This window comes from Tigriopus californicus, chromosome 3 (genome assembly GCF_007210705.1).
Source record: "Tigriopus californicus strain San Diego chromosome 3, Tcal_SD_v2.1, whole genome shotgun sequence".
NCBI classification, from domain to species: domain Eukaryota; kingdom Metazoa; phylum Arthropoda; class Copepoda; order Harpacticoida; family Harpacticidae; genus Tigriopus; species Tigriopus californicus.
This window is the reverse complement of record NC_081442.1, coordinates 11,709,264-11,721,600: the sequence shown is the minus strand read 5'-3', so window position 1 is coordinate 11,721,600 and position 12,337 is coordinate 11,709,264. Positions and strand designations below refer to the sequence as shown.

At 38.3% G+C, this 12,337-nt stretch overlaps 1 protein-coding gene across 2 annotated transcripts; it reads right to left on the bottom strand.

Annotated features, from left to right (window-relative positions):
* LOC131878410 (uncharacterized) lies at positions 1-9,737 on the bottom strand. Of its 2 annotated transcripts, none has more exons than XR_009373019.1 (7): positions 9,219-9,737; positions 8,733-8,792; positions 6,811-7,026; positions 5,794-6,039; positions 1,491-4,009; positions 1,178-1,375; positions 1-772 (listed from the first exon to the last, which is right to left on the bottom strand). XR_009373019.1 is itself a non-coding variant. In XM_059224377.1 (7 exons), exons 2-7 carry the CDS (start codon positions 8,788-8,790, stop codon positions 696-698), a joined length of 1,011 nt encoding a protein of 336 aa, XP_059080360.1. In that variant the 5' UTR covers positions 8,791-8,792; positions 9,219-9,735; the 3' UTR covers positions 1-695. The 2 variants fall into 2 exon arrangements, 1 of the variants encoding a protein (XP_059080360.1); XM_059224377.1 differs by having other exon boundaries at positions 1,491-1,706; positions 9,219-9,735.
* Positions 9,738-12,337: the final 2,600 nt, after the last annotated feature.

The window sequence follows — 12,337 nt, the reverse complement described above, 5'->3', positions numbered from 1 at the left end:
TACGAACAGATTTCTTTTTATTCTATCACAACAATGAAATATGATGCTGAAACTGATATCGATCAATACCAAAGGATTTATATCTATAAACCATCTTTCCTATTTTTTTTTACACCATGACATGACTAAGAGTGGTCATAAAAATATTGCTATATAAAAAGTGCTAATTTCAACAGAACTGTGGTGATCATTAAAATCAGATTGATTGGTGGTGCTGTGTATTGCAAATCAAGTTAAATGCAATTTAGGTACTTCTTAACTTCAACATCTCATGACACTACAACATTCAATAAAGGATCAATTTACAAAAAATCCGAAAATTGCTGTAATGATTCCAAAACAATTGTATGAATTTTTGCCAATTACTTTGGTTTTCAAAATTCTTAATTAGCATGTTCCATCAACTGTCTTTAAAATGTTATCAATTACAATTAATCAGACTTCAAATGGAATTTATTGAAACTACAATTACTCAGAAATGTCATTTCAATTACTCAATAACAATGTCAATTCTCCCACTTGCCTCTATTTCAAGCGTGAGGATATCTTAGTGCAAATACCAAAATGAAAGTGGAAGACACTGAAAAGCATTATATGTACATGCACATACCAAAAAATATAGAAACAACGTTAACACGCTTGAATTATGAGTGAAAAATAAAAATGACAGCTGTTCAAAAGTTATAACACATCATTTACTTGTGACTTAATATGCCGATTGGACGAATGTCGCGCTTGGCATTGTTCAACGTAGGAGGATCCATTGTGCACACTATAAATGAAAAAGAAGTCACTTAGACATTAATTATTATTTTGAGCATGAACCCGAGGAATATGGATGATGAGCTCATGACTGATAATCAATACTTCAAATTGCTTTCGTATTGTGTTCTGCTTGTCACACTTCGCTCTTTGTATTTTTCATTTCAGTTCAACCAAAAGATTGGGTCAAAAGGGGCAATACTATTTTCACAGCCTATTTGTGTACCCAGAATGAATGAGTGAGTTAGCCTTCATCTGGTTAAAAGTAACCACAAAAATCGGGCTAGAAAATTTGGCTACGCAAGCATCTTACGCTGAACCATAACCAAATGTCTGGATTTTGTCAAAATAAGACGAGACTCTGCAAGCCAATTTGAGTTGGGCAATATCTACTACAGGGAAGGGAAATGGTTACCCGATGCCTCACAAATGAGGTTTTGAGGCTTTGTGTTGGCTTGAATATCGTCTCTGCAAAAACCAGCACCACCCCAAAACTGAACGTAGCTCAATGAATCCGTGCTCCTTGGTTCATTTGGACACCATAGACTGATGACGTTCGAGTCCATGATATTTCCGTTGCTCCAAGTCCATTGTGAGCCATTTCCATATAAGCCTGGATTCAGTTGCACAACAATTAGACATTGCCATTTCATGGATCTGATTTAGTTCGTTATATAACCTATATCTTACCCTATACATGCGATATCTACCTAAATAAGTTATATTACCTATCCGATAATCACCGCTGAATTCATCAGGCTGGTGAAAGCTCAAGGTAAAAGCTATTGTACGCGCAAACATGAATTCCTCTTGAGACTCCAGAGAAGCTAGTTGTCCGCCCAAAGCTTCACAAGTGGCCATTCCTGTTTCATATGTGTTATTTTGGGCAATAAACTTATAGTAACTGCTTTGAAAGAGGTACCACCCATTGGGTTGCTCCCGCTCTGCAACATGGAAGAAATGTGCTCATAACAATGAAATAGGGTAAAATAGAAATCGGCACACCAAAAGGAATAAAGTGGCACACGCTTACCAACACACTTAAAATAAAAAGGAACGCACCAAAACTATGAAGTGGCACACCAAAACTATAAAGTGGCACACGCAAGGGGGCACATAATAAAGTGTTTGTGGCACACCAGAAATAGAAATTGCCCACCGAATTTAAAAGGCTAGACACAAAGAGTAAAATTTGGCACACCAAAGAAAATCATTCAAATCAAAATTCATACTAAGTACACAGAAAAGGTTTTAAAGCATACCAAACATGAAAATTAAAAGCAAAATAAAAATTAAAAAAGCAACAAGGAATCTCTCTGACTAAATTTTATCTAATCTTGATTCCACCCTTTCTGAATTGTTGGAAGATACAGTATGATTTGAAAAATAGAGTATTAATGTTAGATTGTCACGTAAAAAAAAACAATCAACTGAGCTCTTTTTTCAACCACGGCCATCCATGTTTTTCACCCATGCATTGTTAGTTGGTCACTTTAAGCAGGGACTCTAAAGAGAGGAAACGACACGGCTCTCCCCTAACCGCCAAGTTAGGCCATTGCGTTGAATTAAGACAGCAACTCTAGTATCAATAAAACAAGATTATCTGTACTACATTGTACATTAAAGTGTATCTCCTTGATATACAACTCCGTCCATATATTAGATATTTCTGAATTAATTTTGAAAGTCAGGAAGAATAAATGAAATACCCATGAACATCAAATTAATGAAAAACAATCGAATTGTCTTTCAAATCAGTGAAATATTGCGTCAAACTGGCTCAAAAACACGCATAGATAAAAATCAACAAGAATCACTTCATTAATTGATGAGGAACTTGCACAAACAAAATATAAAAGAAATATATGGAATAGGTAATATAAGTGCATGTACATAAATGTTAACATATATTAGAATATCTGGGATGGACAATTGATACATTTGTTTTAATCCACACATTTGACAAAAAAAAGAAAGAAATGGTGAAAAATGAATGAGTTATCTTTTTGTAGAGTTTAAATTTCTACTTATTGGGAAGTTTGCATAAAAGGCGGGCATTATTTAAGCGGTACAGAGTAATACCAAAGTACAGTAGACTATACCTCAATTTGAACTTTGGACTCCAATAAATTCTTTTTCTTGCAAAAGCATCCAAAATATCAAAATAGTCAAATTAAGCAGGTGCCATATCTCTTGAAATTATCATTCTATGATTATGAAGCATCCATATGAGTTTAAAGAACAATATGTAGCTAAGAGCTACAGTATGTCTAGTTTTGGATTGAGGGCCATTCCCAGAGTGAGAACCATAGTTTCATAACAAACGCGTCAAATTACTTGAAATTTTGTCAAGATGTTTCTTAAGCAATTTTCTACAAATAATGTTATTAGCAAATGAGTATTGGCTGATTGTGTTTTGAGCAAACTTTTGTTTTATCAAGAACACCTAATTAGCACTTTTCAGTGTTGTTGTACTTTAAGACATGTTTAAAGTCATTTAAATATATTTAAATGTCTAGTTTTAAGCACATACCATCAATGGTTACGAAAATGATATTGGTCACATATTTTCGCAAATAATTACGCCAATGATTGACATTCAAAAACTTCAGCAACAAAAAATGAGGCCTTACTTGGCGGGAAAGGTTTGGTGATCACAAAAAGTGGCGTTTCCTTGCTTTAGTGTCCTTGCTTTAACCTCATAAGCCCTCAGATTCTCTGCATGAATCAGGCAGCTGTGGTTTTCATTTGTGAGCTGGTTCACAGAAGAACCACTTATTCTAGTGGTCTGTGGCTGGTTCCACAGATGCTGTGTGCTACTTTGCCCTTTTGTTTACCAATATTTGGTTTGGTGTGCCGAAATAAAGTTTGTTGTGCCAAAATGTAGTTTGGTGTGCCAAAATGTAGCTTGGTGTGCCAAAATGTAGTTTGGTATGCCAAAATCTGTTGTTGGTGTGATCGCTTTTGTTTGTGTACTTTTTTATCTATGCGTGTGTACGTTTATTAATTGGTGTGCTGACCATAAACTTTTGTGTATTTTTCCTTTTTTGGTGCGCCTGTTTTTATATCACCTAATTAAACTTTCAGATGAAATGTAAATTAACTTTTGAAGAAAAGCAACGTTTCGTTTCATGTGAACTCAGTTCTCATCTAAGTATTGAACTGGATAAGCTAAGAATCAGCAATAGTTTTTTTATTCATTAATTGATAATTTATAAAAGTTGTGTTCCGAAAGTCGTCAATGCCCCTGAAAACCAAAGCAAAGATGTGCTTTAAACGCCAAAGATTTGAGGATCGTATTTTGACGTTTGTTATAACTAGATGACGCATTTGAAAGTGTTTTGCGTAGAAAAAATTGTTTTCAGTGAGTTTTTTTCCCATAAAATTTCACTCTTATCCTCAATTTTGACCTGGAAAGACACTAGGGCAAAATATCGCTTTCATTGTCCTTTCATGTGTCCACGGAAATCTGATTTGGCCCATTACCTCTAAAATTAAAACATCAGTAAAAACTGAAACTTATTCCAAAAATGTTCTATAACTTTTATGAACTCTTCCAAAATGAAGTTTAACGCAAGCCCAAGAAGTTCTTCACACGGCAGGTGAATTGGTTGTATGTGCTTTTTGTTGGAAATTTTAGTCATTGGGCAAGAAAGATGTGAAAAGACAACAAATAATGTTATATGGGTAATGTATAGTGATGGGATGAAATCAAATTTGAAATTGAAAGCTGCCAGAAAAGGTAGAAAGTGAAAGCACCCGCATATTCCATCGCAACGAGGAAACTAAAGTTTGAGTAAAAAGCAACCCTGGTTTGACAGAAGAAAAAGCAGGGTCACTTTTTGAGGCTAACTAACGGGTTTCGCAAATTACAACAGTAAGGCCATAGACCATTGGAAATGTAAATTTGTACCCCTAGCAGCAACCTTCTGTGATTATCAATTTGACCCTATCAGTAGTAATATCCAGAATTTCGATTAGTCCAAGGTGAGTATTATGTCAATATGTTTTAAAAAATAAGAACATGACATTTCAATCTTACAAATAGTTATGTTCGAAAGAGAATTAATATCAGAACAAGTTGGAAACGCCAAAGACGTTTTTTAATCATCCAATAGTTTTGATTGGGCAAGGGAATAAGAAATGACGGTGTGCCTAGTTGTACTCTGGCTTGCAAAGCAAACACCATTGCCAACAATTCAATGCTTTGATGAGCAACAACAAAATGTTTTCAGATAATCACGATGCCTATTTCTAGCAACCGTAACTATCAGAGGTGAGTTATTATTAGCGTTCTCAAACTTACACAAATAGCATTTATTTGCATCCTGAACCTATATTTGCATCTTTGGTGCGTTTCCATATTTTTATGCATTTGAGGCTTATTTCGACTGATTCTTTTGGGCCGAAAATTGGTATTTTCACTATTTTGATGCGAATTTGACACCCCTGAAGTATGTCTGTTCTTGACAATTCAGGGTCCCGCATGCCATCTCTTTCCTAGCACACAGGCGATTGTACAAAACACTGGAAATGTTGAACGAGCATATTTTATCAAGCAAAAACTGAGCACTTTCAAAGAATGGCATTGACTGCGGGTGATTTATCTCGTTTAGTCTCTTAGACTCTTCAGATGCTGATCCACTGGAGTCAGAGCCACTGTTATTAGACTATATGTGTCCAACTTAACAAATTTCTATACATACCTTATTATGCCATAACAATACAAAACATCTTTTAAGTTTAATTGCATCCTTTTTTGTATCCTGGGCTTGTTTTTGCATCTTTTTTTGCAGCTTGAGGTCCCTTTTTATGCATAATTTTGAAAACCCTAGTTATTACATTCAAAAAATAGGAAAACGTTTTCAATTTTTCTTGCCAATTTCTCTACTTTTTCACCGTTATTTTGATCACGCAAAAATGACATTTAATGGCTCAAAACTTCACATCATTTTCAAATCCGCCCTCGAGTCATACGTTCATCGTCATTGGATACAATCTTTTCTCATGGATCAAAAACATAATCCTTACCATGGAGGCAATATCTTGGCATGGACACACCATAATACATTGTCCGAGTTGAATCAACACGAAAGGCATTCTTGAACCAACACGTTTTAGCATATATATTATTTTCGAACGGTTTCGCCCAAACTACCCCAAAACAGTCGGGCTTGTCGAGACAAAGGGCGTGGCAATCCATAAGGCTGTTCACATTGGACACACCTCCTAAATCCATTTGGGCGAAATCTACGGTGTCCATAGTGCAGCGTGGAACTAAAATGACAAAATAACATTTGAAGTATTCCAAGACAGTTCCAATCTAAATCCAATTTCAAAAATCTCCAAACTTTTCTTGCTAGTAGGAGCAAGAAATAGACAATGTCAATTTTACCATGAATAAAGTGAAATACATAATTGTGTTTCTTTCTAATATCCTCCTCAGACTAGCCTCTGGCTAACAGAGTTGAGATGGAAGCTAGACCGAGGGCCTGACGTTTAGTAGAAACACCCATGTCCCGGACATGTGAGGGCATATTTCGAAAATATGAATTGTTGATTTGTTAAAGGCAGATTGGAGGATAGGTTAAATATGATTAGGGTGGACACATGGGAAAGCCTAAACACTTTGTGCTGAGGAAGGGTTCATTCAAATCTTGGTTTTTGGGAGCACAATCTTCATTTAGAAATCTGAGACCAACATGAGAACATATGGATCCAAAATATCAGAATGGGAAAAAACGGTCACATTGTCCCACAAGCAGATTAGAACACCTGGCTGCACCGAAAATTGACTAAAAACAAAACCATTCACAAGAAACAGATTAATAATTAAGAACCTCAAGTCTTAGCATATTAGCGAAGCCATGAATAGGCTTAAAAGCGGTCTTGTTCGATCCAACTCATTTTTCCTTTACTTTTTGGGTTGTTAAATGTTATTTTTATATAGTAGTTGGCCCAAACATCATTCTTTTGCTTCTAGGAATTGAACCTGGTGTACAATATATTCAAGCCTCATTGAATCAAATGTTAGTATTAGCCACTTACTGCAGGTTTTGGGAATGACGTAATGACCGGGTTGGGCCTTGAGGGTGACCTTATCACTCTTCAATAGGCATCTGTCGTCGTCATGTGAAAACGAAGCGTGGTCACAATCCGGATGTCTCAGACACATCTCATGACATTGCTCAATAGAGACGGTTACCGTCGACTCTATTTCGGTACCATCATATGAAGTGTCTTTTTTCATACAATGGGCGTCAACTGAAAAAGTAAGAATGCTGAGTTTGTACACCACACAAAAAATTGTTTACATTCTGGCTGTCCGAGAACGCATTGCTAGATCTACTGACCTTCCCCACCTTAAAAATGGTCGATTCTGGGCATTGCATTTTTTTGTTGCGGACGCCCTTACCGCTACTGGGATTGGAATCACAGTAGTTCAAGACGAAACATCTATTCATTTTAATTAACTTTATTTTCATATATTATATGATCGGCCAACGAATAAGAGATGGTGTATCTGGCTAGCTCTTGAATACAAGTTTCGCACAATTACGTAATGTAAGGGGGGAGGGGGAATATTGGCTGCGAATCCCTTCTTCATGTCGATAGCGAAATCTAGACATATATATCTGATTAAAATAGAGACGATGAAATACTTGCACCATAAGAAATAAGGTTCACATAAAAAGTCATCTTTTCTTAATGCCCTTCGCCATATCTTCATTTCCAGCTATTTTTTTCCCATCAGTAGCATTCATAGAAAATATCTTAAGTGCACTATAAATGATGAATGTAATCAAAAAAGTTGATTAATCTTTGGCCTTTTGTTATCTCATTATTTTGCAAAAACAAGCAAATCTCTCTCATCGTTAATAAGGGCCCTTATTTGCAACATCAGATAGCCAAAACAAAACGGGAAGAGACACGGTAGATTGCTAAATGAACTACTAGTGCCTTGACTTGAATACAATTCATTTTCTGGACATTATGTGACACGGGTCACTAATCATATAAATATTTCGATGCAATTAGCCAAAAACAACGCGCATTATAATTCAATAAAAAGAAAACGGCACAAGCGGCCCCTTATATGGTGGAGACGGAGTGACAAAGCTCCCTCTGAAGTGCAGAAAGTAAAACATATTTCGGGCAACGTAAGAGGTATATGGGAGTGAAAACCCAGGAGTTCAAGACGTAAATCTGGAATTTGTGTTTCACTCTATCTTCATGTAATGACACGTATTAAAGTTGGCAGAAATCCAATTAGCCCTTGATGGCTCTGCGGTCGCTACAATTGACCCAGAAACCGGGGTTGGAACAAAGTTCGTGAACGCTTTTGAAAACGTGAAGTATCAGATACCTTTCTTACCTTATTTGAATACTGTACAGTTCCAACCTTTTTCACTTCTCCCAATACGAGAGCTCTTTCATTGCTGTAATGTGCTTAGGAAAACATTTTGGGATCTTTTCGACCGTTTTTCAAACCCGCTGATCTAGTTGGAACTTAAATGGGCGAAGCATATTCAAGATGTGGTCGAACAATTGGCTTGTGCTATTGATTCCTTGTCATGATTTAAAACCATAAATATACTCTGTCATCGTTGGAAGGATCTTTATTAAACTATTAATCTCTATTAAAGGGTTCAAGGGCTGGAGCTGATGAACCGATATGCCTAAATGGTAAAAGTATCGACAATAATTGAATTCCCAAGGGGAGAGTTGAGAATAATCTTGATCGAGAAATGCGAATTTTGATAAAAGATAAGGGTCCTCGAATTGAATTAGTTGCCATTCTTTGTTTATCTTCGTGGTCCACAACGTTAAGAAAATTAAAAAAAAGCTTAGCTCTAAATCCATCGCTCTCGATTGAATTGGCACTTTCTTTACATATGGACTACCTCCCAAGGTTAAGATACAACTTTCTGGTTGTATAATTCCCACGTAGAGTAATGGAGACAACTTACTGAAATCCTGAAAGCAGGGATCACCCTTTTCACAACCAAAAGATGTCCGGACTACCATTCCTAAAAAAATATGAAAACATATTGATAATCGTTATTAAGAGGATGTTGTCGCTTCATTGGATTATAAAACATTGTTGATGTTTCATTATGGATCAAAAAATATTGCTATGAATCAGAAAACAATATGTTTGAAGTATCGGTCAACTTTTCACTGGAGATGAGTTGGATAAGGCAGACTGCTCGAAAGTTTTCTTTGTAGGTGTTAGGTCATTACCATTTGACACTACACTAATTAGTATCTAATTCATGAACGCACTATCGAATTATATTTACGTATTTATGAAGAATAAAAGCGAGCCATCGCGGCTACAAAAGTTCCGTGACAAGGGCTACTTGTCTGATGGAGAGCGTTTTCCAGACCATACATGATAGCTCCAATCATCACATGCTGCCAAAAGAAGTTCTTTCAAACCTGGATTCTCTCACCCAGAAATGCATGGAAGCATTAGATACGTTCCAAGACAGCCTTGCTGCCATTGAAATCCACGACACGGACTTGGCAGAAAAGGATAGCGGATTCTTGGATCACCCTACCGAGCTTGTTGATAAGGTGATGATGTTCATCATAGATAACTTCATATATAGATCGATCAAGGGCCCTGCGATCGCATGTTTTCGTCTCAGCTGTCGCTGGTGGAATAAATGTTTCATTCGTAGTCAAGTTACTTAGGACAACTATGGTGCAAATTTGAATCGTTGACAGCTCGTCCAAATTCAGAGTAGAAACCCCTAATAAGACTCCTTGTCAAGCAATTGCTCTCGTCCAGCACGCTTCATAAAACGGGTTTGAGTAAGTTGTCCGACCACATTTTTAAGAACGAAATTTTGAAGAGGTTAAACTGGGGCTCAAGTTAAAGTTTTCATCCATGTGGTGGAAACACTTAACTGAAACGCAAGGATCAAGCCTGGGTTCAGGCTGACCTCCAGAGGTGTCCGGATTACCTTGATTACGTAAAGGTGTAATCATGTCGCCCACATTCAAGCACAATGTTGGGAGATTGAAACGAAATTCCGAATGCCTCATCATTGCGTTGCAATTTCGGATACATTTTGTTACACTTTCGAGATTTTCGAGATGCGTTGCTAAACAAGGGCAATCAATAGAGTACATGATTTGCTCTACTAATGTCCAAATCTTTTTTGACATGTTACGTGTATAATGCCCTAAAAAGCATGTTTTTTATTATTCTACCACTCTTTCTACCTGTATATTTGTAAGATTCAAAAGAAATTAAGAGTAAAGAGGAATAACAAACGTTTCATGATAATAATTCAACTTGCCTGAAGCGAGATTTAACGAAATATCTTTGTCCATTTTCCACCAGCGTCAGCTGACCTGAAAACATGCTCATGCGGTACAGCTCCTGCGGAACATAAGCATTCTAGTTATGGTTTTCTATGATGTTCATAACCGAAACTGGACTTGCATCGGCCAAGTCCATCTCAAATGTATTGCACCCAAAGCACTTCAAAGGATTAATAACGACCTGAAACCCGAAAAACTATTAGCGTCGTCGAGCTTAGCCGAATTCCGATCATGGAAGGAAAGCTTCATGGTATATTTCTCTTCAAACCACATGGAGCTTTTATTGGTCGGAGAGCAGCATGGATACTTGCGGTGTTGCCTAGACATGAAGCTTCAGTTGGCACTCTCGGTCAAGATATTGCCTGACTCCCGGATTGAATATTGCATCGGTTTCATTGAAGAGATATTTTTCTCCAACACCCCGGCGCTAACAAGAAGATTCAATTTCTTCTCTTGTGACCAACACGTGGGCGAATCTTTTCACGATTGGTACCTACGTCTCCAAGTCTTAGGGCACGAGGCGGACCTCGAACATATTGGGGTCGATGAGTTGTTCATTCTCCGTTTGGTAACCGGTACTAGCGACCCCATACTGAGAGAAGATTCCTTCGTCAAGATAAACCGTGCAGAAAATCGTTAGTGGTCATAGCACAATCGCGTGAAATCGCCACAAGTAGTCGATTGAGTAGCCTTCAGTCGGTATTCAAGTTGACGCCGTTTCATCCTAAAAGAGACATAGATCTGGGAAACCACACCTGAAACCGGCTTGGAGACATCTCGGAGGGCACTGCTTCGGGTATGGAAAACAGTGCAGCGACTCCAGATCTGGAGAATGCCCTGCCAAAAGGAGTGCTTCAATTGTGGGAAGGTCAGTCATTTTTCGAAGGCATGCATGAGCCGTGGAAAAAACTGCGGGAGGCCATCATATCTCCAGAAGAAAAAAGTGTCCTTCAAGAATTCGTCTGAGTCAGAACCCATCAGCAACTTGTTCATTCAAGTGCAATCTTTATCTTCCTCAAATTCCACCCCTCCTGCTCAAATAGAAGCTCACCCATCCCAAGGAACACCGTTCCGTCTCAAAGTTCTCCCAGACACGGGAGCAACAGAGAACCTTATTTCGCAAGATCTGGTCCATAAGTTCAACATACCAATCGACAAATCAAGTACGCCAGATTGTTACCGCAAACGGATCAGGTCTATGTTGCTCTGGGGCCGTTTATCTCAGGTTGTTATATCTCAAAAAATACGAAGTCGAAGCTACCGCTTTTGAGACCCCAGATATTCACGATCAATTGATTATTTCGTGGCATAACATGATCCCATTGGGAATGATTTCTCCTTCATTCCCTTTGCTCCCAAAATATATCTCAACCACTCGTGCCAACGCAATACTTGCCAAGGAGAGTGACAATGACAAAAACGGAAAGGCTGATTCTGTTGATAAAAATGACGAAACAGACCCACTTTTTGCTAGCCGAAAATGTTTGATATATCCGCAAGACTTACACCCATGAAAGGGAAACCCATGAAAATTCCCCTGAAAACTAACCTTGAAATTATACCAACTCATACCACAGCAGTGCGAAACCTTGCACTTGCCAGTCGCAACGCATTTGAAGAGGAGGTGGAGTTCATGCTAAAATCGAATATAATAGAGCGGTCGGATGACCCAACAGGCTGGGTAAGCCCATCTTTGGCGCGTCTAGTAATCGACTTCATAGGCCTGAGCACGCAACCCATTTCGGGTCACGCCCCGATTATGGAAATTTCTGGGCACCTTGAAGGTGCCTGAAATCGGGAGGTGATCAGAAAAGGCCAGTGGATGGACAAAACTGGCCGGAGATGGAATATTATCTTATATGAAAATGTGGTCAAGTAGAAAGGAGTAGGTGTGTGTTGGAACTCCCGGATCGGAGCGCAGAGTGATTCTCCATTGACTCAGGAACTGGGCGAGCTTGGAGAATTCACTCAAGTCAGGGCGGATGTTGAAGTCACCACCAATGAGGATTCTTCACCTTCTGAAGGATGGATATGAGGTCCGAGATGAGATCATCATAGTCCTAAATGGCTGATAGTAAACGCCAATGATGGTGAAACCTTGGGCGTCCACGGCTATGTGATGAGGAGAGGATGAGAGAAGGGTTGGCTCAAAGCGTTTGGTAATATAGAGCTCCAACCCACCGCTGGGCCGACCACGCCCAGCGGGCTTCCTGGCATGAACTACAAAGCTCTGTTTGCC

Excerpts from the sequence above, each read along its gene's own strand:
- LOC131878410 (XM_059224377.1), bottom strand. The coding sequence starts at position 8,790 with ATGGTAGTCCGGACATCTTTTGGTTGTGAAAAGGGTGATCCCTGCTTT. Across the intron at positions 6,040-6,810 it reads CGTCATTCCCAAAACCTGCA|TTCCACGCTGCACTATGGAC; the intron begins GTAAGTGGCTAA and ends TTGTCATTTTAG. Across the intron at positions 1,376-1,490 it reads CAGCGGTGATTATCGGATAG|GCTTATATGGAAATGGCTCA; the intron begins GTAATATAACTT and ends AACTGAATCCAG.